This window comes from Gymnoscopelus microlampas, assembly GCF_963454915.1.
Source record: "Gymnoscopelus microlampas genome assembly, chromosome: 4".
NCBI lineage: Eukaryota > Metazoa > Chordata > Actinopteri > Myctophiformes > Myctophidae > Gymnoscopelus > Gymnoscopelus microlampas.
In genome coordinates, this window is record NC_139941.1 from 44276237 (window position 1) to 44302191 (window position 25955).

At 39.5% G+C, this 25955-nt stretch overlaps 2 protein-coding genes across 3 annotated transcripts in view; both read right to left on the bottom strand.

The window, feature by feature from the left end:
• Positions 1–13120, bottom strand: p2rx7 (purinergic receptor P2X, ligand-gated ion channel, 7). The gene is made up of 13 exons (XM_084055624.1): positions 11803–13120; positions 10893–11040; positions 10699–10770; positions 10370–10448; positions 9435–9531; positions 8450–8530; positions 7694–7829; positions 4667–4803; positions 3883–3973; positions 3250–3315; positions 2402–2506; positions 1619–1726; positions 1–1328 (listed from the first exon to the last, which is right to left on the bottom strand). The coding sequence occupies exons 1-13, from the start codon at positions 11919–11921 to the stop codon at positions 840–842; spliced, it is 1728 nt and encodes a 575-aa protein (XP_083911750.1). The 5' UTR covers positions 11922–13120; the 3' UTR covers positions 1–839.
• Positions 13116–25955, bottom strand: part of gstt1a (glutathione S-transferase theta 1a) — a 26359-nt gene continuing 13519 nt past the window's right edge. The window contains exons 1-6 of one of the 2 annotated variants that reach the window (XM_084055629.1): positions 22294–22342; positions 18692–18896; positions 17780–17867; positions 16824–16980; positions 15955–16131; positions 13116–15038 (exon numbers count right to left, since the gene is read on the bottom strand). In XM_084055629.1, the coding sequence (XP_083911755.1) occupies positions 14838–15038; positions 15955–16131; positions 16824–16980; positions 17780–17867; positions 18692–18803 (735 nt within the window). In that variant the 5' untranslated portion in view covers positions 18804–18896; positions 22294–22342 and the 3' untranslated portion in view covers positions 13116–14837. Of the gene's footprint in view, positions 15039–15954; positions 16132–16823; positions 16981–17779; positions 17868–18691; positions 18897–22293; positions 22343–25955 lie in introns of those variants that run through there. The other variant, XM_084055628.1, reaches the window with a different exon arrangement.

Sequence of the window (25955 nt, forward strand, 5' to 3'; positions counted from 1 at the left end):
TTTTCTTTTTTTGTATCTGTAAACATTCCACTTCAAATTCACTTGATTTGTTCACCCTCAAATGTTTCTTGTCAAATGTTTTCATGAATCTCTTGTGGGTCTGCCTCACCTACAGCTTGTGATCAGTTTGTCTCATCCATTTTCATTATTATGTGTAAAAAGTGAATCCAGCCTAATTGATGGTAACTAACCACTTAAACCCTATATAGTTCATTGCACCTCAAATAGTGAAAATAGTAGATCTACGAGCTCAATGTATCACGTCGTGACGTGGTGCGAGCTTGTAGATCAGAATCTTTTGCCAAATGTTCACCTATTTTCGCCAAATGTTCACCTATAATGATATGCACAGGATAGGGAGGGTTTATGTGGTCAATCTGGTTTCGTACCCTACTGTTCTGTCACCCTGAAAATCACAACAATGATGCTGTATATACAGTATTCATATTTCACATTATTCTTTTAGGGTTTTGTGAACTGCCATGTTCTAGTTGTCTGTGAATAATACAAAAAAAAAGGTTGATTCCAAGTTAAGTTATAGGTCATAGCAAATAACTTATCACATTTTGGTATACAATGCTCTATATACCCATCATATGATGGATGGATATTCCTGATGGGGTGAAAGCATGTCTTAATATGTTAGCAAAGTCAAACTGTATCTAAACTGTATACAATGTTAGTAGTTCAGTTCCTGAATGAGTCTCTACACAATAAAATCCTCAGTGTTTGTACACTCTCAGAGTTAAATACACTGTACAGGATTGTATTGGCACAGTCAGGCACAGTAAGTGATGCATTCCCTTCATTGCAGTCAGTTTGTTAATTAGAGTAAGCCCTCAAGCCGAAGCAGTTGCAGTGGGTCTGAATCCACTGTACTGCCCACCTGGGCTGGTATACTCCTTCCTGATCATCGTCACACAACAGCTGGGGACGACAGGGTGGGTGTCTGTGGGTGGGACGCCAAACCTCCAGCTGATGTACTGCCCGTACGCACAGTGGCGCAAGGGGCCGGTCTGAACGCCCTCTACTGGCTGATAGAGTGGGTCACGGTACAGGACGATAGCCTCCAATAGGGACCGACGGATCACTACCTGCTCAAAAACAGGAGACGAGGTGATGCAGAGGCCATCGGTGTTCCTGCAGCACAGCTGTTCCTGGGGGAGGATGGAGTGCCCACAGCGGCCACATCTACACCAGGCTGGAAGACTGGGCCCCGGGCCGGCGCTGGTGTTGGGAACAGGGGTGGGAAGGGACTTTGGCTGGCTTTCTTCCACGGTGAGTGCGTGTTGTAACCTACCCACCATGGCTAGGCGTCCTGCATCCTCCTTGGGTTCACAGCATGATAAATACACCAAATTTTAATCTATGACAGATTCAGGTTTTTGAATACACTACAACAGTGTGTAGATCTTATCTCTGGTTAATCTCTAGATTAAGAGTATCATCTGAATGCATTACAAATATATACATAACTGTAAACATAGTAGGCATAACTGTAAATCTTTGAAAATGTTTGGCATAACTGTAAATATTTGAAAATGTTAATTTAATTACTAAACTATCTTTTTATAGTGTATCATTTTGTAACAACACTCTTCAATATCTGTGTGCAAACCTTGTATTGCTGTATGGAAATGGGCTTGACGTTTTGTAAACATTTCTTTTGGGATCTCCTCACCAGTCGGATATGATTCTCATCCACAAAGGACACAGCAAGTATGCACTGGAATAGTGGAAGAACGAAACCACATCATGGCAGTTTAACTGTTTCATCACAAATATTCGACCAACTGATGGCTGATGTAAATTCTTATTGGATGTTTATTAACAGTGATTCTTAATGGTTGCTTGAGGGCCCATTTCAATTACCTCCAAAATATGACCAACTCAAGGTAGGAAAGGGGGTATGTTCTGGTCCCCGGAGGGGAAATTACTTTTACTGCTTCAAATCTCAGAAGATGCCGTTGCTATCCGCCATATTAGGGCAGGAGTTCAACATTGGTGAACAATGACCAATAGGAAAGAAGTGCCATGGTTGACCTCACTTGGTAGGCATTAATTTCCCTTGTATTGTTCTTTCAGTGAGCCAACCACTCCAACTTAGGTCAAAGGAACCACACACACTCGAAAATCAGCACTGCCCACAACTGGCAAGGCAACATGGGAAATTGAGGTGTCTAACACCTTGTTATGCGTGAGCACCAGCGCTTCTGTCGCAGATGTATACTTACTCAGGGACACTTCCAACACGCAGACTCGGTGAACCGAAGGTCGAACGAGCAACATTACGATTCCCAGATGGTCTCTATACCCACTCACCCTAAGTTAGTCATTATAATAAGCATGTCCTATTATGTGCACAATCACACAGGTAGGGTGATATCATATATCTCATTACCTGCTGTTTGTCATGGACCGGCTCTACTTTCTTCTCAGAGTAGTTTTGTCTGGCCTCTATGGTGTAACAGCTGGTTCCAATCAGCCAGTCAATGAACATAGTGGTCTGAGGAAACACATGGGGCTCGAGGTATTTAGTTCACAGTGGCTCTCAGCTGAACCACAAAGCCTGATATATAAGTTACTTAGTGGTACTGATTCGTCCCGTGCCAAAAATAGCCAATATACTTCTAGATCGGCTATTTTTGGCACAGGACAGCATTATATGACTAAGTATAAATCGGACATGACATGAACAAAAGCACAATCCACTGTTTCAACTTCATGTTGTTGCTGTTGTTCTATTCTTTTAACAGAATGTTTTTATATTAACAAAAGTAATGACTTGTAATTATATGATTTAGACTTAAAGATTCACCGCAATAGTTATATTGTGCACTACCATTGATGATCTTTACCATGTAGCTAAGGTTGGCTTATTGTGTCTTCTGACAATTACAGTATATAGATGGTTTCAATAGTTTATTGTTGCTCTTCTCAACATTCAGTACGTTGTTTACACCAATAGGACCGGGTAGACTAGGCAAATTGATAGAAGAAACATTTGTATGAGCCTTTTCTGTAGGCTAGCTGGCTAACCGGATGTTCTCTAAGGTTGGAAGGTTCAGGGCAGCTGTGTTATTGTTTACAGCCTTAAAACCGTCTATTGATTCTGGAGGATGTGTGTCTGCTTGTTCTGCTCCACAGCGGTGGTGCTGTGTTTGTGTTCCCTGACAAATGTCCAGCGTGCCATGCTTACATTCATTTTGTTTTGTCAACAACATGTCAATTTGTCATGTCATCTCTCACCAGGGCATAATACGACAGTGTTGATCCAATGTAGATGATCATCTGGATAAAGCTGAACCTTCCTGCCTAAACAGGAGAGAAAATATGATTTGTTACATCAGCATGTCATTGAAATACACAGCGACACATCATTATCTTAGACATTCTCATCAGACACTTCTGAGTATGTTTTCTGTCCTATACTGTTGTTTAAATACATGTTTCACAGATTATCCTGTAAGTAATTGTCATACTTATTTCTTATATATTTCATTCGTTTTTTTCCTATTTTATTATATGTTTTTATTATTCGCTGTTTGGTTTTTTTGTATCTTCCAGCATAAATGTGTATTTCTTCTTTTTTTATCACCTTGATACCTTTTATTCTTTTAAATAAAAGCGCAAATAAATGAAAGCTATTATGTTCTGCATACAGTAGCACCCTGACTAGTCAGTGGAAATTGGCTTTTCTGCAAAAGAAGAAAATGCACTCTTAGGTCTAATTTATACTTCATCACGCTGCAGTAAATCACTCGTCGTAAATAACCGATTTTCATCGCTTGGAAATCAGTTATTTATGACGAATGTCACCGCCATGCAACAAAGCATAAATTAGGCTTAAATTCTTAGAATCTCTGTCAGAACATACAATACCTTTCCAAACACCATGACGTCAAACCTGATTCCAAATGCTTTGTATAATGTGCGCTCCTCAACTCCGTTCACAGAGTTATACTTTGCAAACCTGGTGATGAAACAGTAACACATTAATGTAACCATGAGTGTACATACTGCAACTCACTTAAGTGTTTGGAGAGCATTAAGCAGTGGTTTAAAACGACCAACCATTTAGACATCATTCTTAAAATACTGACATACAATGTGACGTGTTGTGAGATTTAAGATAATTTTTGAAAATGTTCTCAAATGTTAAGACTTCTTAAAAAAAAAAAATAATAATAATAATAATAAATATATATATATATATATATATATATATATATATAGTGTGTATATACAAAATAGCACATCTACAAGCACGTCTACAAGCTCACAACGCGGCGCGAGCCACAGAGCCGTTGCATCTGTGGCTCTGGACAACCAGATCTTCATATATGCCTATATATATATATATATATATATATATATGGCATATCAGGTTTGTTTATGGTTATGTCTGAGCTATTTTCACAACTTCTTAAACGTTTTTTATGGGAATAATTAGATATTCTGATTTTATTTATGAAATACTTTTGAAAATGTGTTTTAATTGATGAAAAGTTGTGATGTTTTTGTTTAAACTTTTAAAAATCTTTTTGAAATAATCTAGGAAAAATATTTACTCGCGACCCACAAAAAACGTTTGGCGACCGACAAATGGGTCCTGACCCATAGGTTGAGAACCACTGATCTAGGAGATAAGCTGTGTGATCATCACCTGAAGTTGAGGCCAGGGTAAAGAGTTTTGTTGCTTTTCTTCTGATCCAGCCGTCGGAAGGAGTACTTAGGCAAACATCTTTTCATAAACCTGTCAAGGCTGCAGTCCCAGTTGATTTGAATGCCAATGACGCCTCCCTGTGGTCAATAGTGAAAATAGCACAACACCTTGTTTTAGAAACAAGTGTCAGTACATGGGGATCAGGGAGACCGTGGCACCCATATACATGTATGGACCCATATACATTTTTGAACAGCTGACATTTAAGCACTTTTACAACTGTACAGGCCTGTCACAGAATTGAGACTCGTTACTATGGGTGCAGTTATTAGCAACACACCACCATATTGGAAAGGTGACAGCAATAACAGAGGATAAAATGATTACCTCTTCGATCCCCTTTTATAGTATAATTTGAACACCCACCACATTGTAATTTCATGCCCCAACCAACCACTTAACGACTATCTCTGGCGTTGCTATTTGGGGCCACTATACTTGAACATTTTGGATTTATTTTGTTTTTTAGAAAACAGGCCATCTCACACCACCAATCCGACCAATGCATGCGCGGAGTTTGAAGTCGGTCGGTCCCATATATGCAAATTACCATATATTTTCGGCTCTGCGTTTGAATCTGTCGGTAGCTGTTTTTGAGTGGTGCCGAAGGCAACCACTCCTATATCTGGCTTTGTCCGTGTGTCCGTATGTATGTATGTATGTATGCATGTCTGTCCACAAACATTGATGACAACATCAATACGGGGGTCAATACGGGGCTCATCAAAGGCACCACTCACTTCACACAGGGTGTGATTTTTCCTTTTTATTTGGCGATGGGTTCCCAGATTGTAGTCATAGTGACATGCCATATATATATATATAGGCATGTCACTCTGACTCAGACATAACCATAAACAACCCCGATACGTATAGGCTTTGTTTATGGTTATGTCTGAGTCAGAGTGACGTGGCCCGCTGGCCGGCCCCTCCCTCCCAGTAGCCAATTCTAATATAGGAGGATATGGATATCCCTGATGTCATCAATATGACATCATAGTACAGCACTGGGTAATCTGACAACGGGTACAAAGAGTACTCTGACAACAAGGACTCACATAAATGGGTGGGCATGCAAGTTGTTGCATCGTTCCTGACTCTCATTGTTCCTAAATAGGCCTGTGCCAACGGCACAAGCCTATTTGGAGTTTATTAGCATAAACTCTGTTTTTTGTTGTTCTTTTCCATTTCATTTAATTTTATTGTAAGGTTCCTTGTAACATATCCTCATTATGTTAGTTATTTTGTTCCTCTAAATTTCTATATTTTATGAACTTTCAAGTTTGTTCAAGTTTTACTAGAAAACATCATTGCATAACAGTATGAATGATGATGTTTCTTACAATTCTATAAAAAAAACTAAAACAAATCATAAAAACACATCAAACAATAAAAAGGTTTCTATAAAAAAGTTTCTATTACTTCTGGTAAAGCTTGTATTCTCTTGAGAGGAACGACATCTGGTGCCTTTACGTGTGACTCACAGGTTGTGTGAGTGTCCTCCCATTCCTTAGAGTCTATAGAGTATTCAATTTAAGCAGGCATTTGGGCGTCACGCCCATTCACTGTGCGTACGACGCGACACCCTCACTCTCACAGATGTCGCGATGCGACGCATTGTGATCTTGTAAATCTGCTATTTTCAAATGGCCGAAATGCATATAGGGCTGAAGTGGTTAATGCATGTTTTGTAATAATAATCAAAATCTATAAAGTAACTAGTAACTAAAGTTGTCAAATAATTGTAGTGGAGTAAAAGTACAATATTTGCCTCTGAGATGTAGTGGAGTGGAAGTAAAAGTATTGAAAATGGGAAATATTCCAGTAAAGTAAAAATACCTAAAGATTGTACTTAAGTACAGTACTTAAGTAAATGTACTTAGTTACTGCCACTGCTTAATCCATGGTCTATCCGTAACCTTTTTGCTTCCAGAGTTCCCGTTGTATTGCTTTAGTGGGCACTGCAGTGATTGTCCTATAATGATTTGAATATTTTGTCTTCTTCTTCTTCCTACACTTTTGTTCCAGTTTTATATTACTAGTTTGTTTCTAAATGTATGTATAGATTATTCTGTACTCACTCTGCTGTATTTAATTATATTGCCATGCTTACATTTCATATTATCAGTCATAAATCACAAAAACTGGCAGATGACTGTTGTTTTCCATATTATATGTGAATATGTTATCTATTAATTTTGTGTTTGTTGACATTTTATAGATCTACACGGCAGATGAATGTAACCTTTTTACTACAACATTTGTTCCATATTATCCTTGAATATTTCAATGTCGGAGCCAGGTGTTCGGCATATACAACTAACAATAAAGAATTAAAGAATTCCAAGCAGATTTCTATGATAATGTGGCGCATCACATCATCGATAGATTAGTAGTCATGTTTTCCCACTACCTTTTAATTTAGTCTTTTATCAACATACAGAGCCACCCCCCTTTTTGTTCTTCCTGTTGATATAAGTCAATTTGTATACTTTCAACTTGAGATCCACACCGTTTTCAGGACTGAGCCAGGCCTCAGATCATTTATAGCAACAACATTAAATGGTTTGTTTGGTTGACTATAAGTACAACTTGCAGCTTAGCATCTACTCTTCATACATAAATGGTAAACAGTCTTGGCATTTATTTTACTTTCTTTGTTTACATGACAAAATCTAAAATGGATTTTACGTGTTTTTTGTATGCATGACAACCTGCAATTTGGATTTGAACTATTCTTTGATGTATTGAAAGTTTGCATATAAACTTATACTGTCATGATGTCATCAATATGACTTCCAAGACCCACATGAAAGCCATGTCGTGATTAGACTGTGTCTTGTTATTATTCATTATTAATGTATTATCATATATTATGTTAAATGTCTATTGTCTAGTAGTATGTATGAACAGCTGAAAGTATGTTGACATGGGTTTTCACATGTCTCCTAGCAACATTAGAATCACCTCCACTGCCATCTGTGAGAAGGTCTCCTCGGCCTCTTGTACTATGTCCCCAAGTCTGAAGATGGGACACAGGGGATCACTGCTCCTCTTACAATCCTTCAGGTAAGTGTCATTCATGTAGTCGAGGATATTCCTTCTGTAAGTCCAAAGACATTCTTGTTATTCACAACAGATAGGTACGCAAGATGTGGCTGGTTCAGTATTAAAATATTTGATCTAATTATTGCGTTGAATATTGCAGCTATAATATACATTATTTAGTCATGATGTGCTTACAGATACAGCTTTTTATGTATTGTCTTCTTTGGCATATGTTCACGTTCAGATTTTGAATATACATTTTGTTAAGATGAAGAAATTACAAGAAAAAAGCTGGCACTTGAAATTATCGATTAGTCATATCCCAACCACCAAATCGCAATTAATATGATGATTCTAATGGTAAATAAATGGTAAATGGTGCATTTATATAGCGCTTTAATCCAAAGCGCTTTACATAGATTGTGCATTACATTCACCCATTCACACACACATTCACGGCGGAGGAAACCATGCAAGTTACCAACCTGCTCAACGAGAGCAATTAGGGGTTCAATGTCTTGCTCAAGGACATTTCGACACCAACTCTGGGGGAGCCCGGGATCAAACGGGGAACCTTGCCAGTTCGATCTACCCGGCCACTGTACCCCTGAGCCACTGCCGCCCAGTAATCTCAAAGCTTCTTTTCAAATGACACCACTAACCAAGTATACTCACCGTATATCGTTAAATGCTGGGAATTTGATGTTGTTTTTTATAAGGACTGTGAAATTCTCAGCTGCAGCCAGAAGAGCAGGCCTAGATGTAAGGAAAATCACTTTGACAGTGTGTTTGTTTGTTTGTTTGTTGGTTAGTGTGTTGCATTCCATCATTACATGTAAAACAAATACTTTTGACTCACAGATGGGTCATAAGCACCCTACTTCCGTGTTCACAGTCACAGACTTTGCTGGGGCAGCCGATGATGCTTATTGCTATATGGATACCATAACCAATGCATCGTCATATCAAAAAAACGTGTCACGTGATTAATTCCTCTTCAGTGTTTGACACGGGAGCACATTGTTGTTATGAATGGAACATCCGTTACATGCATTTATTTCTATGTTTTGACTATCTCTTGATAAAGAGCCCGGGTAAAAATAACCTTTTCAGTGGCTATAAGTTTGTTTCATTAGGAGAGGAACTGCTAGGCAAACACAAAGGAGGGAGCGCACACCTGTGTTGATGGGGTGCTGACCACGGCAGGTAATAATGTTGACAAGGATGAGGCCGCACAGCTCTTAGCCACGATGCAAAAGTTTATTAAAAGGTACAACCAACGTTTCGACAGTAAAGTCTTCCTCAGGTTGACTTTACTGTCAAAATGTTTCGACAGTAAAGTCTTCCTCAGGGTTTAAACCTGAGGAAGACTTTACTGTCGAAATGTTGGTTGTACCTTTTAATACACTTTTGCATCGTGGTTAAGAGCTGTGCGGCCTCATCCATGTCAACATTAGGAGAGGAACTAAAACATATAACCTATGTAGAGAGTTGAGTAGAGATTGTATCTCTTTACGTACACAAATATTACATGTTTTTATCTTGTGCAATTAATAATGCAATAAAATAGCATTTTGGTGATGATGGTGTAGATCTGAGCATACGTAGCAATACAGAAACACTTGAGTGATGTGTTGTTGTTGATTAGATTGAGGTTTACCTTGGGGGTTTTGTTTTGGCTTCTATGGGGCACCATGCTGACACCTCACAGGACTTTCTCGTCACATCATATTTAACGCATGAACCAGTCTGTGTGCCTGGAAGAGGAAAACAATAGCCTGAGTGTGTGGTCCTCGCTGCTGGTAACCTGCAGATCATTCACAATGTTCTCTACTTACAATTAAAGGAGTAGTTCACCCAATTGTCACATTCCTAAGCCAATAATTTTATGACCGGCGGTCTCTCCGGTTTGAGTCTCCTACCGGATACATTAGCATCTTTCCGCCGGTAATCAAATTATTGGCTTAGGAATGCAACACAAAAAAAAATCTCCATGAATTCAATGCTTCATGGGGTGTGTAATTGATAGAAAATAAGTACTTTTTTGGGTGAACTACTCCTTTAAGGTCACTTTGCACACTGTCTGCTTCACTTGCATTTAAAGAATGCATTCATTTACCATTCATTTCGGAACAACGTGGTATAAAGACCTTCATCATCAGGTTATGATGACCTGAAGTGTCGGAACGTTGTTCCCAATTTTAATTGCAAGTGAACAAGTTCAATGTGTGGGAGTCCTTTCGTCTATGATAGTTGGTTGATGATCTTCTCTGTGCAAAAGGTCTGCTCTTTTAATTTCATCTAAAAACTGAAATGGGTGCCAACTGGAATTAATGCTTGCTAAACTGCTTTGTACTAATGGGTGCTGACTGACTCCAACCAAAGAAAGACATGATACAAGCTGAAAGGGCGTGTAGGGAAGTAACTGGCTGTGATGACCTCAGGCACCTTTCTCACAGAGAAGTGAAAGTAGTTGCAACATGCCACTGACAGATTCCTCTTCATCTTGTACAAATGGGTCCTAAAACTGGAGCTAATTCAACAAAGGGGCAACGGTATAATACAACTAAAGCAATCAAGCAGTAGTTACTGTACCATGGCTATAGTGGTCAGAGGCTCCTTCCTCACAGTCTTTATCAGTACGACACGGTGTCAGTTTGCCACGATGGGGCACCTGTAATGTAAGCACCGCTGAAAGATTAGCAGGCTTTGAGATCAATGGTTGAGGCATATCTCAGTCACTGGTCTCAATGAATAACTAACACTAATAGGATGTCACGTTTAGCTTGAAAAACAGTAAGACACAGCCATGCGACAAAGTACAAATTAGGCTGAACATTTGGCAATAACTACTACTTCTAGTAGTAATAATGATGATGATGAGGGTAATAATAATAATAATAATAATGATAATATAAACGTACCTCTGGGCATTTTCCTTGCTTTTGGTTCTTTGTAACAATGACATTGGTCACCACAAAAAATGAGTTTTTCTCCTAAAAAGTAGGGGGGGGGGAGATAATTATATTCAATGATGAAACCATCCTGTTGACATCATCATCCAATCAAGCACCAAAGATGAAACCATCCCATTAACAGCACCCCTTCAGTCACTCACCTGTGCTGGACCGCTGTAGTCTACATCATCCCAGACAACATCATCAGCACCTGGGAGCCTGATCATGGCCACTCCCTTCACTTTAGTGGTGACAGAACTCACCACCAAGTCAAATTCCTGATAGCTTTTATTCCACAGCATCATCAGGCTGCAAAATATATATTTATAAATTTGATTAAATTACATGCATAAAAATAGAAAAACCTAGTCTATGTATAATGTATAGTGTAGAAGCTATATTTGTTTGTAGCCTACGTAATATGTGGTGGGAAAAGTACTCAAATGTTTTACTTAAGAAAAAGTAGCAATACTGCAATGTAGAAGTACTGTTACAGGTAAAAGTCCGGAATTCAAAATGAAATGTACTTGAGGAAAAGTACAAAAGTATTGGTATCAAAATGTACTAAAAGTAGAAAGTACTCATTATGCAGAATGTCCCATTTCACAAGTTTCAAATTGAAAATAGTAGATCTACAAGCTTGTAGATCGGCTATTTTCAAATGAAGTGGTTAATGTATGTTTTGTAATAATAATCAAAATCTACAAAGTAAGTTTTCAAATAATTGTAATGGAGTAAAAGTACAATATTTGCCTCTGAGGTGTAGTGGAGTAAGAGTTAGAAGTAAAGTACCTCAAAATTGTACTTAAGTACAGTACTTGAGTAAATGTACTTTGTTACTTTACACCACTGAGTATAACTGACAAAATTACCATAAAGGCGGTTTTCCCAAATCGTTTTATTGGTACTTAAAAGATAGACATAATATGGAGAATGGGGCTAAAATAAGGTAGTTTTCTTAACAGTTTTTAGAAGCTGGTAGCTCTCATTTCACTATGTTCTCACTATGAAGATGTGTAGGCGTTCCTCGCTGCAGCATGAGGAGAAATCATTAGTGCTGGCTGTACTCACCAAATAAACATCAAAATGACTGCGTTCAGGGTCCATTTCAGAGAGCCAAGCCTGATGCTTTCTATCCTAACCAGTTTGTTTGTCTCGTACTGACAACAGCTAAGTAGTTTGCTTGACATTTTGTTTGTGAAGGAATCTCTGACTCATTCCTCCTCGGCCCTCTTGTGGATGTATGTATGGAGAGTGGGTCACGTGGTGCAGCTGTGGTTACTTTCCCCATCCTTGCCAATAACAAAGAGTCCATCAGTTCTCCCTTGTCTGTGCTGAAAGAGTCCACAGTGACCTTCTTCAGCCAGATGCAGTGCACACACGGTCACACCCGATCTACTCAGTAAGTTTCCCACAATCAGTCGCAGTTAAACCAACCCCTACATCAGTTTGTTTAGGAGCATCTGGACTGGATGTCCGCCATAAGGCTAGCCTTGGACCATAAGCACAATTATTGGATGATCTTCATCTTGTTTACACTTTCTCCCTTATTCATCCAGAAATCTACATAGACGTTCAGATTTCAAATATAAAGTGCTTACCCCATGGCCACGGATGTTATAATTATGTCCGGGGCCTCAGAAGTATCCGTATCTTACGTATTGTTCAATAAAAAGCATTTTAATCCGATCGGTGGTCATTTTCTCCATATGCTTTCAATACGCGATCTTATCGGTTGGGAGGTGTATTGCACTCTGATAGAGTGTTACTCTATGAGAAAATGGCCACCAATCGGATTCAAATGTTTTTTGTTGAACGATACGGAAGATACGGGTACTTCGGAGAATTCGCACGTAATTCTAACATCCGTACCCATGAGGTAAGCACTTTATATTTGAAATCCGAACGATTATGTAGATATATGGACTAATAAGGAAGAATGTACAAACACAATTTTGAAGATCATCCAATACTGTTATATTATATATGACAATCTTGTATTAAGGGCAAGGCTACCATAAGGCAAAACAAATCGTTAGATTTATAATGTTCAATATAATTTAACGTTTTGGGGATGGTGAAGAAATAAGTATGCAGCTTTACAAATGCACTGTTTGCCATGAGTCAACTAAATTCAACAATGCATAAGGTTTCATGTATGCAGTGAAGGATGAAATTCAGGGATCTGAAGTTGTAATACAATGCTTTGTACACTAGACGGAGGCATTGTTATTGCCTATGTCCCCTATAACCTAAATAAAAACAACCACACAGACTGAATGACAAAGAGGGCCTAGAGGAGAACTGGGCACTTTTCTGAAGAGTGTCCTGTGTCAATATGTAGCTATATACACTAACATTGTCTTCAGCATTAAGTTTAATCATTGTATCAAATATCCTTTAAGTAATATCATTGCAGTCATTGTAGGATATTCTTTATTGACACAGCATCTGTTAGGCTATAGGAACCATTATGGAGGGTAAACAATGAATTAGTTGTATGCGAGTGTAATTGTACAGTGAATAATAATATAGCCCCCAGCCCCACTCCTTGGGGTGTTTTTTGTCACTGTATATGTAAATATATGCACATGCTTGAAATTTGTCCTCTGCATTTACCCATCCTAAAATCACAAGGAGCTGTGAGCAGCCATTGGCTCAGGGAGCAATTAGGGGTTAAGAGTCTTGCTCAGGGACACACATCGACACATTGCTGGCCTGGCCTGGAATCCTACCTGCGACAACCAGGGTCTGCTCTGGCTGCCCAGGCGGGTTCACTAACCACTCAGCTATGGCCGCCCCATGTGAATGTTAACAATGCACCTCATTAATCGTGAGTGATTAGAAATGGGTCTAAGATGCAAAATGTTGAATTGGCCCAGTTCTCCCACAAAACACACAACCAGTTCTCTCAAGTGCACACTTCTCCATTTGAACACAAAAACGCTCGCCCCAAAACATGCCTCGGAACGGTCGCCACCAGGTATTCCTAAACATAACCTCAGTAACACTATGCCTAAACCTAAACTTATTCCTAAACTTAACCTCAGTAAAAATATGCCTAACCCTAAACTTATTCCCAAACTTAACCTCAGTAAAACGAATACTAGAACCGCTGGGGGCGAGCGTTCTGCGCAAAAAATGGGGGCTGTGTTTTGGGGCGAGTGTAACAAAATATGACCCCCAATATATTACCCCATAATGCACACAGATACATACAGTATATGTGCACATACACACATACAAGTAAATTACAAAATGATCTTTAATGACCTATTCATAGTATGGCGCTGTACAAGTGCATCCATAATTTCTATAAATGCATCACGTGGAAGAAAATAAAAAATAAAAAATAAATACAACCCTTCATTTCCTACATTACTAAATGCATGGTTAGGGACCATCTGCAATACCTTCACTGACCACTAGTGGTCCACGGACCACCTGTTGAAAACCCCTGCTTTAACCCATTAATTGAGGCCGATTCTACACATGTCTTCTAAATCCTAACAGTTTTCTGAATATAGCAAAAAAAATGCTATATCAGTGGTGCTCAAATCTTTTCATATCATGGACCCCCAACATTATATGTATTTGGCCACCGACCCCCATCTCAAACTATTTTGTTCCAGGGACCCCAGAAGCAAAGAACTGAGTTCAAATTAAAACATAAAAATTCAAAGATTTGCACACGTTTTCAAGATTTTTCAAAAATAGCAGATCTACAAGCTCATAGCACGGCACGAAGTGTCTTGCTAAGAGCTTGTATATCTGCTATTTTTGAATAGTCGAAGTATAAAATGGTTAAAGTTGTTCAAATCTAAAATGATGCTTGGTTAACACAGCTTAACAGGTCCAATTTCCAAATTCCCTACTCCTGAAACTTCCATATCTGGATTTGAATATTTGGTTGATGCCCAGAAATATGACTGAGCAATATCACTACAAATTAGACCATCACACTCTAAGTGAGGCTATGTTTATTAATAGACAATTATATCTTATCTCTTTAGCAGACTGTGTTTTTCCAGATTGGTATGGGTACCCCTAACAAACCACTAACTGGGTGATGGTAAAAAACATCCTTGCATATGAGACAGAAATCCTCAGTTGAACATCTTCTGAAGCCGAGGCTTGAGAAGCTCCAACATGCCGTTGTCCTTGAAGGTTTCGCTGAGGCGGTCCACGTGCATGATGGTCTTGTGAGCTTCGTCGAACAGCTCCTCGCCAATCTCCTTCTTCACACGGTCTCTCCAGGCAATCAGAGCGGGCCTGTCTTCAAAAACATCTAGACCGGTCCCAACAGGCTACAAAAAACAAAGAACACACGGTAGGTACAATGGTCACCTCCTATAGTGTAACAGGCTTTTCATCGTGTTAGCCACACAATGCTTAAAGGTAGGGTAAGTGATATTTTTGGGTTAAAACAAAAAGTATTTTGTTAAAAGGTTAAAGCACTATATTCTGATAGTAATCATTGCTATAGTGTGTTTGTTCAGTAACAGGAGTCTCCATGTCTCTCCAGCTCTTTAATAAACAGGAAATACATTTTCTGGTAGGTGTCAAAATCTCAGCCAATCAGGAGAAAGTACCCATTTTTAAGCTTCATTTTTATAGTGTTCCAGTTCCAATTTTGCCTGCTCATTTCTTAGTGTCATCACTTCCAATTTCACTTGTTTAATCTATATCCTGATTGAGTTCTCTATCCTGATTGGATAAAATTGGAAACGAAACTGAAACTGAAACGAAAATGCATTTTCTGTTTTATAAAGAGCTGGAGAGACAAGGAGACTCCTTTTATTGAACAAACACTCTATAGCAATGAGTACTATCAGAATATAGTGCTATTTAACACTTATTTTAACTAAAGAAAATCACTTACCCTACCTTTAAGGGAGGTTCAACAATAGTAAATAATGAGTGATTAGATCTTAATTGCGGTGACTGCATCAATATTATTTTTAAATTTGTTGCTGCATTTTGTAATTTTGCCATGCTGTATATGATAACCACCCTTGTAGTTTTAATATCAGTAATAGTAGCCGTTGTTGTTGTGGTATAGTACATGCAGTTGATAGTACACAGTAGAATTCTCAGTGTTAATTTAACAATGGACCCAAATAGACCTGCACTTCTAAATGTCAATTTGGGTCCATTACACACTCACACTCTCAGAGTTAAATTAACACTTAGCATTTTACTGTATAGTATTATCAAAATTACCTGCATGACCTCAACTATTGCCACCAGATCAGCGAGAGATATTTTCTCCCCAATGATGAATGGCCTGTCCAGTAGGAACTTCTGCTCCAAGACGGTCAGGGACTGTGTGAGGTCTTCCACAGCAGCGTCCATCTTCTCTTTTGGTACCTCTGAACCAGTTGCAATAGGAAGTACAGCCTGCATGGACAGATTAAGCTTTTAGATTATTATTTGAGATATTTTGCTCTGCAACTTATTATATTTATACTGCTATCCTGGACGTTTCACCTCAATGGGTTAAATGACAAGTGATTTATATGTATATATATATATATATAGACACACACACACACACACACACACACACACACACACACACACACACAGTTGAGAGGCAGACCCTCATTTTCAATGTGGCCGAGATACAATACTCAACAGTCATTCATTCATATACAGCAATAATTAAAATACATGAATCAGAAGACAGAAGAAAATACTCAAAAAACTAAAATACAAAAAAAAAAACTAAAACAGATAAACCGAAAAATGTAATAAAGCAGTTACAATCTTCAACAAAAGTGTTGGAAACCACTGCCCTGAATTGACCCAAAGAAGGAAGTGAACAGATTTAAGGACTTCTGGAGCTCATTCCAAGCAGATGGAGAAACTGACAGAGAATGCTGCCTTGCCTAGCTCTGTCTGAGCAGGAGGAACCGAGAGCATCAGGAAGTCACTCGAGCCGGTCTGGAACACCAACACAGAACACACTGTAGTACAGTGTGTTCTGATATGGTCATTATGTAACATTATGTAACAAAGACAAACAGGAGGGAAAGTAGGAAAAGTTACACTATAAAAGGTTCCTATGAATGTGTTTGGGTGAGTCGTACCCTGAACCAGAACACCTTTGACCCATGAGTTCTGAGGGCGGCATGCTGCCAGGCGAGGTATTCATTAACGCGGGCACGCTGTTGGAGCTCCGCTGGATACCAGTGGTCTGGCACTGAGGCTTTATATTTCTCTGCCATGTATTTCAGGATTGCAACACTGCAACAAAATATAATGCATTTTATGTTATTAGTGTATGTAAGCATAGCATCTATAATTAGTATATTCCAAGTTCGCACATATTGGTTCTTCTGTATTCAGTGGCTCTGCTTGTTATTTGTATTGTCTGCACAGCAGACTGTTACATTCAGTAGCATATTAGCTGGCGTGCTTACTTATTAGAAAGGGAAAGGCAAGGGAGTATTTTCTGGTCCCGGGGGGAGGAAAAAATACTTTTACAGCTTTATTCAGCAGATGGCTGCTAAGATGGCTCAGATGAGTGTATGGGGGGGGGGCTGGGGGGTTACGTGTCTTGCCCAGAGACACTTCAACGTGTAGACAGGGCGAGCCGAGTCAAACTGGCGACCATGCGATTCCCAGAGGGCCTCTAGACAGTTAATGCTGTACCAACCACAATGTCCATGGGCCCTTTTAACGGGTTAGTAAATACTGCAGAGAGTAGAGCATTATGCACATTAACAGTGGGTGGTAGGCTAAAGCCTGAATTATAACTCATCACACAGAGTCACACCCCAAAAATGTCAGATCTACAAGCTCACAATGTGTCACATTGGGATGGGTTGGGAGCTTGTCGATCTGCTATTTTTGGTGTGCGACTATAATCATAATACAAAGTAAACTGTATGGAAGGATTTACAGGCTCTACAGTACTTCTATGTACAATAAAGACCATAAACAACTAGAGGGAGAACGGCTCCTCAAAGAAAAGTGGCCGTTAACTGCCTACCCAATAAAAGATAAAAGTTGCCTTCACTTCAATGTAATTTGTAGTGCTTACCTTTCTGTAAGAATGAAGTCCCCGTCTTTCATCACTGGAACTTTTCTCAACATGCTGATTTTGCCAAACTCCTCAGCATATTGTTGACCTGGGATGGACACAAGCTTATAAGCAAACAGTTCAGCACAGCAAAATCTCTTTTAAGTCTGAACTGGTCAATTTACTTCTTTACTACTACACTTTTAGAGATAAATCAAGACTTGTAATTAAGAGATGTAATTTACCAAAGGTTAACTTAGGCCTACCATTACTAGCAAGGCTATTTCTGATCAAATTGATTAGGCTATTTCATTATTATTATTATTATTATTATTACCCTTATTATCATCATTATCATATCACTGATCGCTGTTTTAATAGGCATAAAAAAAATTGACTAAACATTTTCACTTCTTGTAGCCATCTAGTTATTTCCAATAGCAATCCAGTTACACGTCATAACATATTAGATTCTGACCAGATCCAACACCGAATGTGACCCCCCCACCCCTCCCACCCATGAGAAAAGAAAAGAAAACCTGCACTTTTTCTCCATAGCTCTACAGTCTTCATTATGTTGTGTCGGTGGGCCTGGCCCTGGCATAATTAATAATTTGTGTTGGTGATCTATAATATATTCATTAAAAATTGTTGCAGGCATAAATCAATCTAGGGAAGAACATCAATTAATCCCAAATTCAACCCCAGTTTAATCCATACAAAATAGTTGGTAGGATGTTGGTAGCCTATTTGTATTTTTCGGTGTTCAAAGTTCTCTGCGCGGTCAAACCCGTCAAGGCATTGATATAACAACTTGAAAAGACTGTAGTAAAAATCTGAATGAACTAAACCTGACTACACACTGAGAAAGATGCAAAACAGCTGCGCATAATTTCACACTTTAATTCATATCACTTTCAGTTTCAGATTTACCTGCGGCCAGGTCGACAGCCTTGTACTCAAACGGAATGTCTGCTATTTTGGCAAACAGATAAACTGAACGACATGGTTGAGAGTGCAGATCTAGGTAGAGTTCCAGCGGCATGATGTCTTGTTATGTCGCTTCAATGGAGGGATGTTTATGGTCCGATTTAGTGCAGCCCAGGCCACTAACTTTGCGTGCCAGACGCCCCTCCCCCTTTAAGACCAGAATGATTTTGAGTGACAGTGACAGTTCAAAAGTAAACACACTGGTCGACACAACGGTCTTAGATCAATGCTCAATATTTTGTAAACACTGCCTGCAGGGGTCATCACCATGCTGGTCTGGCTTGTGGTGGACATTTTTGTAAAAATTCTATTTTTGCCATGGACATAGAAATGAGCGGACAATAATAGCCTATTACCAGAAACACATAAAGGTGGTCTGTAACTCTCAGAGGTATGGGGGTGCTTGAAAAGTCTAAAAGGTCTGTACTAGTGAACACCTAATGTGCCATAAAATAGAATAGACTTTTGCACAAGTGCATAGGATTTTTTTTAGCTCAGCTCCCAGGGTCAGCATTTAGAAAAAGACAAAGTACAGACAAGACATAGAAAACATACAGTACATCCTACAATCCTACATATATCCTACCATATTATTTAAAGGTCAAATTTCATAAATAAGTACGTCATAGTCTAGAAAAACAGTGCAAATAATAGTGCAATTCATCTTATCATGATCTGTCATGATTCAGTTCATCTGTTCTGATTCAGTTCATCTGTCATAGTACAGACATAGTGTCGAAGTAAATCAGTGTCATACATATTCTGAAGAAAACCTGGAGACTGACATTCAGTAATTGGGTCTTATGATCAAAATAAGACCATTACTGTATAATAATATGTAAAAACATAATCTAACATTTGCCACGGACAAGGACTAGTCTTTGCCTTGTATGGACACATTGATGACCACTGAGTCTGACTGCCTGCCCAGATTAACACATTGGAAATTCTTAACCACCAGCTAGGTTGTGACCTTAATATTTTCTGATATCTATATAGGCTAGGTAGAGACTTGGCCAGTTGCCATCAGACGCCACAACCAAGCTTGGGCCCCCTGTGAGAACTTTATTAATTTCAATCTTACTGCTGATACTGCTATGTATGTAGCCCTATGGCACCATCTTTATCTTATCTTATGTGAACATGCCCGCACACATACTTTGATATGATAAAACTTGTGAAGTCGATACACTGACAAACATTTACAATGACAGGCTAACTAAATGGTGAACAACATGACATCCAAAAAGGGAGACCAATAAATCATAGCTGATAACCTTAGTTGATCTTTGCCTTTGGACTTCATCCCTTATGTTGAAACGTATACTTGTTTACTATTGAAGTGATAGCATATGATGCCTCTGAGACAGATTATCTGGGTAAAGTCTGGGACTCTGACCTTACAGACTACAGGCAGAGGACTTAAAGCCTGATTTATACGGAGTGTAAATGAATTGTCTTGTTAGCCCCTCATGCATTATGTCAACGTAGGCCTAAACTCGCCTTTCTTTGGAATACGGTGGTTATAGTTGTAGGACATGTTGTCCAGAAATAACAGTTATGAAATAGAAGAGGGTCTGAAATAAAATTTCAAAGGATAACTTCATTTGAAGTATTGCATGTAGTGTTTATTTTCCTTTTGATTGTCTTCATTCTCAGATAGAATTTTAGGGCTAAAGAGCAATGAGTTTCATATGATTTCCTTAATCAAAAGTAGTAAACGACTGCAAATAGCATGTCATCACAGGAACTGGAGCAAGCTGCCGGGGTGACGTAAAGCAAAAACTGAAGAAATTTGTTGAATAGAATTGGCCACAAAGGCTGTGCATGATCATTCTGAAAACATCTTATTTTCAACCGCACTTCACCACTTCGCTTGATCTTCACCATTCGCCGAGTTGATCTCAGTATAGGGACAGGACCATGCTCACTTCAGCCCTTTGTTGTGGCGAGTCCCACTGGGGGTCAGCTGGGGTCATAACGAAGGAGAGAAAGAGGGCTAATGGTTCCCCCTAGGGCCGGCTTCATAGCCCTCTACTTTACTTTGCCGTCCAATGAGAGCAGGCAGCTGTGGAATGGTTGCTTACATCCCAGGTCTGGTTTGCATTAAATGGACACATGTGGTCTTTGTTTTGTGAAGTGGGCCTGACATGAGCCAATAACCAAACATATGAAAAATGGATTCTTTCAGGAATGGATAGAGGATACTATAGTTATAATTGATGTTTCATTCTGAAAAGGGGTTTAGCCTAAAGACAGGAAGCCTGTGACAGGACTAAGAGTGGTTGTATAGATAATAGGTAGATAAGATAGGCTTGATCTATGAACGTGTCTGTGTATGTGGGTCAGTTGAGACAGATTCTTGTTTCCAAATAATTCAAGTGATGTATTTCAGCTCTTAAAAAGTATTTCTGGTAATCATATGGTTCTATCTGATCGAACATGGCACAGAAGGATTTATTGCTGTGAATAATCTGTACCAATTTACAATGGCTATTGGCAAACATAAATTAGTTATAGCAGTTATCAAACTTGTAATTTTCCATTTATTGGACTCTCACATAACCACAACTCTCTACTCTGGCCTATTAAACAGAGCACCTTAGGAAAGGGACAGATTTCTGAAACGTAAGCATCCGGCTCCGGCTATGTGTCATTGTAGACAGACAGAGGTAGCGTGGGTTAATCCAGTCAAATTTTATGAGGGTGATTTCCATTTGAACACACTTTCCCCTCCCCCCACACCATCACACCCCCCACATGGCATTAGCTCACTGGATAACAACGCTGTGCAGTTTAGAGAAAAGTCAGAAACCATAAACAGCAAACAACAAAGGAAAGCATTCAGCTGCAGCACAATAATCTGTGCATCTGATAAGCAGACATACAGTATGTAGTCTCCATTCATAATGTGACAGCAGCAGCAGCAGCGGCCCGTTGGCAGCAGCTGTGTTTTTAGGCTCCAGGTCGGAACCCAGATGCTAACCACAAAGCCTTTTATGTAGTACCAAAAGATGAGGTTGATTTCACTTGGACAGCGTTAAAGTAAAGAAAGTGAATCATGGATTTGCTGTAACTTTGTTCGAGATTCGTTTCCCAGCCATCTTATGTTCCTTCCTTAAGCAAATGAGCATAGCCATACAGAACTGAATGTAAATGTGGAGTTTTTGTCATAGTATATTGTTGTGCCTAATTCTTTGTGCACTGTTACACGTATATGCGAAGTCCCCATATTTTTCTTTTTAGATTTTTAGATTTTTTGGGGGGCTTTATATCATTATTTATAGGACAGTTGGCTGACAGGAATGGATGGGGAGAGAGAGATGGGGAGTGACACGCAGCAAAAGCCGCCGGGATTGGGACTCGAATCCGTGATGCGTTGTCAGGCTACATTGTAGCCTAGGTGCCCGGACCGCTACGCCAGCGTTCGGGGCCAAATCCACCTCCTTTAACAGTTGGTTTATATTTCATGAAAGGTCCTTTTGATACGTGTCACTTGACATACAGTATACTTCATCGTGCAACAGAGTACTGTATAAATTTACCTTCACAATATATTGGAGCAATGCCACATCTTGTAAAAACAGAGAGGACGTTTTATCAACACCACCTGTGGGGCATCCAAGGTAACTCACAGCATCAAAACACAGATAAATACAGTATAGACTATGGGGAAACAATAACACAATATTGTAGACCGTCAACAGATGTGCAAACTGAGGGCCACATTTCCATATGCAATGGAAATCATGCTTGAAATACTGTATGTTGACAGTGAATGTGTGGGGGTGTTGTTTGCTGCTGTGAACCATGGAGTGTTTAGTGTTACAGTACAGTTTAGTGTTTCCAGCCTACACTATCTGTTAGAAAGGCCACACTGACCTTACCTCATGATCGTGTGTATTGCCTCGAGGTCACACCGACCTTACTTAATCATGTTTATTGCCTCCTGATTCTGATTGGTTATTCATTCATACCAGTTTACTCTGATCACAGGTGCTCCTCATTTGATTAAGCCACTTATACCAGCTGTTACTGTTTGAGTTTGGCTCAGTTAGTTTGACCTGGCTGGGGGTTTGTCCCTCTCACTCTTCAGTTCTACCGTGTGCTACAGGCCCCTTCTATTCTTTCTTTATGCTGTGCGTGGATGCACAAACATCACAGCTGTAATAAATCCCCTCAACTGGGAACAGTCTGGTTTCTTATGTGTCCTCTAACCGGGACACACCTCCATACCTTGTGCCGCTCTAAACCACATTCCCTGGAGACCCTGTCTCCTTTACACTATCAATGTGAACATCAGTCCAACCTGTCATTAGAAATTCAATTAACCTTATTTGTATGTCCTTAAACACAGCTGAAAACATTAGTAAATGAGAGTCCACTATGATTGATTGATTTTCTGATTGATTTATTTAATAATAAAGTGTTCTGTGTTCACATGGGCAGATACAAAGATACATGGTACCATTCATTTTCAATGGAAGCCAGCGACATGAAGATACAAAGCAACATTCAACGTTTGAAGCTGCTACAAAATATACAAAGCTACAAATTGAAGTTGAGCTGGGTTCAACTTCCAAACACAAAGATACACAGATACAGATAAATAACAGATACACAGATAACACAGATAACACTCTATACAAAGCGACAGAGCGACAAATATGTATCGTTGTATCTTTGTTTCTGCCAGGCCCAGGACATACAGGACACTTTTCCATTTAATTTAACAAACAATGAACCGACATGCTGATTGACAAACAATGATCAAACAAATAACCAACTAAAACATCGAAATACTGTACATATACAGGGCAAATTAATAATACAACCTAAAATACTGCAAAGTACCGACGAGCTGGCCAAATGTATGGAGAACCGGGATGACTGGAGGCGACGATGGAGAGCTCGTCTGAGGACGGCCTAGAGAAAATACAACACCCTTGTAATTGGGCCTGTTAATTCACATCTTGACAGGAGACGACATGAACCTACTTGAAAAGCTGGGATTGCATTGTCAAAATGTGGCGTCATAAGTAAATATGACTTATGAAATTTGCTGACAAGGCAGATATGTTAGTTGTTCTTGTATCTTTCCTTCATACTGTAGGTCCATGTAATTGTGTGACCCCCCTACCCCAATATATTTGGTATTAATACTGTAGAATACCCCATAATTGAACACTGGATCACATGGATCAGTGCAAAACTGGACACAATACAGCGGAAACCATACTGTGCTTTATGTGAGATACTTGATCTGTCTATTGCATGTTTTGCACTTTCTCTTTGCACTGTAATTGAGGTCTTGTCATTTATTGTGTAGTTATGTAAATCTTTGTGAGATGTCAGTATATAACCGTATTATAAATGGCTTCTGTATCAATGTTGCCTACTTTTACAGCACTTGGCAAATGGACTATTTCTGGTTATACATTAGATAACTGACCAAGCCAATGTCAGCCTTGGATATACAGTAATTGGCTACTGCATGTAATAAATCTACAGGCAATAAGGTTAATTACAGTACCCTGTCTTAATTAGAAGTGACACTATCTAATGTTGTAGCTCAGAAGTCTCGAAGCCTCTCCCTCTCTTTCACTATTCGTTTTGATAACAGGCTTGCTGTGGCTTGGAGCTTGCAATTCCCTGTCAGGCAAATTAGATTTTATTAGGGCCCTTTTCCTGTCCAAACAACTTTTAAAACCTGACAGCCATTACTGAGAATAGTACAGCTAAATTCTTCACTGCTATTAGTGCCCATAATTACAGAAATGAACTCAATTGACCCATGGAATAATGTTCTGGCAAGGGGCCAGTCGAATAATTTGACTTTCAAAGACAGCTCCAAGTTTTCTGAAAACATATCTGTTAACCAATAATAAAATGCATTAAAATTGCATCCACATCTTCTCATTCGCATACTTAGGCCAGGAGGCCAGCCTATGTCTTTTACTCTGTCTGACTGACTGACTGACTGACTGACTGTCTGTCTGTCTGTCTGTCTGTCGACCAACCGAATACAAAAACGGTCGGTTCAACAACCTAGTCGGCCCTGGTCAAATCCGGCGACCTCGGAACGTTGGTTGGACCCACCAGGTATTTCTAGCCACCAGAACCTACTCTGCCACATTTGACGTCTCGGGGGTACCGAGACTAGGGGGGGGTGATTTGACTGAAGCGGAATTCGCAACGTTCGGCACGGCGACTCGCTCTGTGGTGCCTCTCGTGACTCAAGTCCGCTTCAGACTGCCCGCCTCCGTCGTTGTTCCGTTTTTTGCCTTACTACTTCCTAACTTAGTATTAGGGGCTGTAGTTTGTTCTCACCAAGCGGGCCGAGTGGTAAGCCTCGCTGGGGGTGAGTGTTCCACGCCAAGTGGGGCGAGTGCTCCCACACTGGGGCGAGGGTTCCGCGCCAAGCAGGGCGAGTGTTCCGCAGCTGGGGGCGAGCATTCCGCAAAAAAAAGGGTCCGACTAGGTTGTTGTATCAACCGTTCCGGTTACTGACGGACTGACTGACTGACTGACTGACTAACTGATAAGCACTGGTCAGCCGAAAGGCCTACAAAACGACTAAGGATCGCAAAGCTATCATCCCTCTGGGCTATGTTACTTACTTAGTCTATCCTTGGTTGGCCTAATTAATTAATTAGTGCAAATGGCAGTTGAATCGTCCCTCCAAGCTATATGGGATATAGTGAGCTATGTGAGGTTGTCTGCCTGGAGTACAGCTTTGTTTACATTGTCATTTAGCCAAGGTTTGCTCTTGCTTAGTGCTGATCATAAGATAACGTAGATATAAATAGCGTTGGCAAGGCAATTACAATTACGATACAATACTTTATTATCAGCTTTCACTGAAATGTGTCTTGTGACACAGTAGCCTTGCATGCAATACATTATACACACATTTGACATAACACAAAAACAAATCTCTTCTTCCTCATCTCTTCTTCTTTCTGCTTGGCCAGATTCTAAGTTTAGCCTCAACATTGACTGATAAACAATTAAAGGACTTCTGCAGTCTGATCTTATTGAAATTTTGAACTTTGTATCTCCAAATTGCTACTAAATTCATTACTCGTGCAGATAATACATCATGTATTTCATATTAAGTTAACTAACTGATGTTCCAGAATATTCTATTAAATTGAATTCCCCTTTTGACCAAATTCTAATCAGATGTTGCAGTTTAAAGTGGTGA

Coding starts and splice junctions, on each gene's coding strand:
- p2rx7 (XM_084055624.1), bottom strand. CDS start 11,921: ATGTCAAGCAAACTACTTAGCTGTTGTCAGTACGAGACAAACAAACTG. Junction 10,449..10,698: donor AGCAAGGAAAATGCCCAGAG/GTACGTTTATAT, acceptor CTTACATTACAG/GTGCCCCATCGTGGCAAACT. Junction 1,727..2,401: donor CGGTCCATGACAAACAGCAG/GTAATGAGATAT, acceptor CCACTATTCCAG/TGCATACTTGCTGTGTCCTT.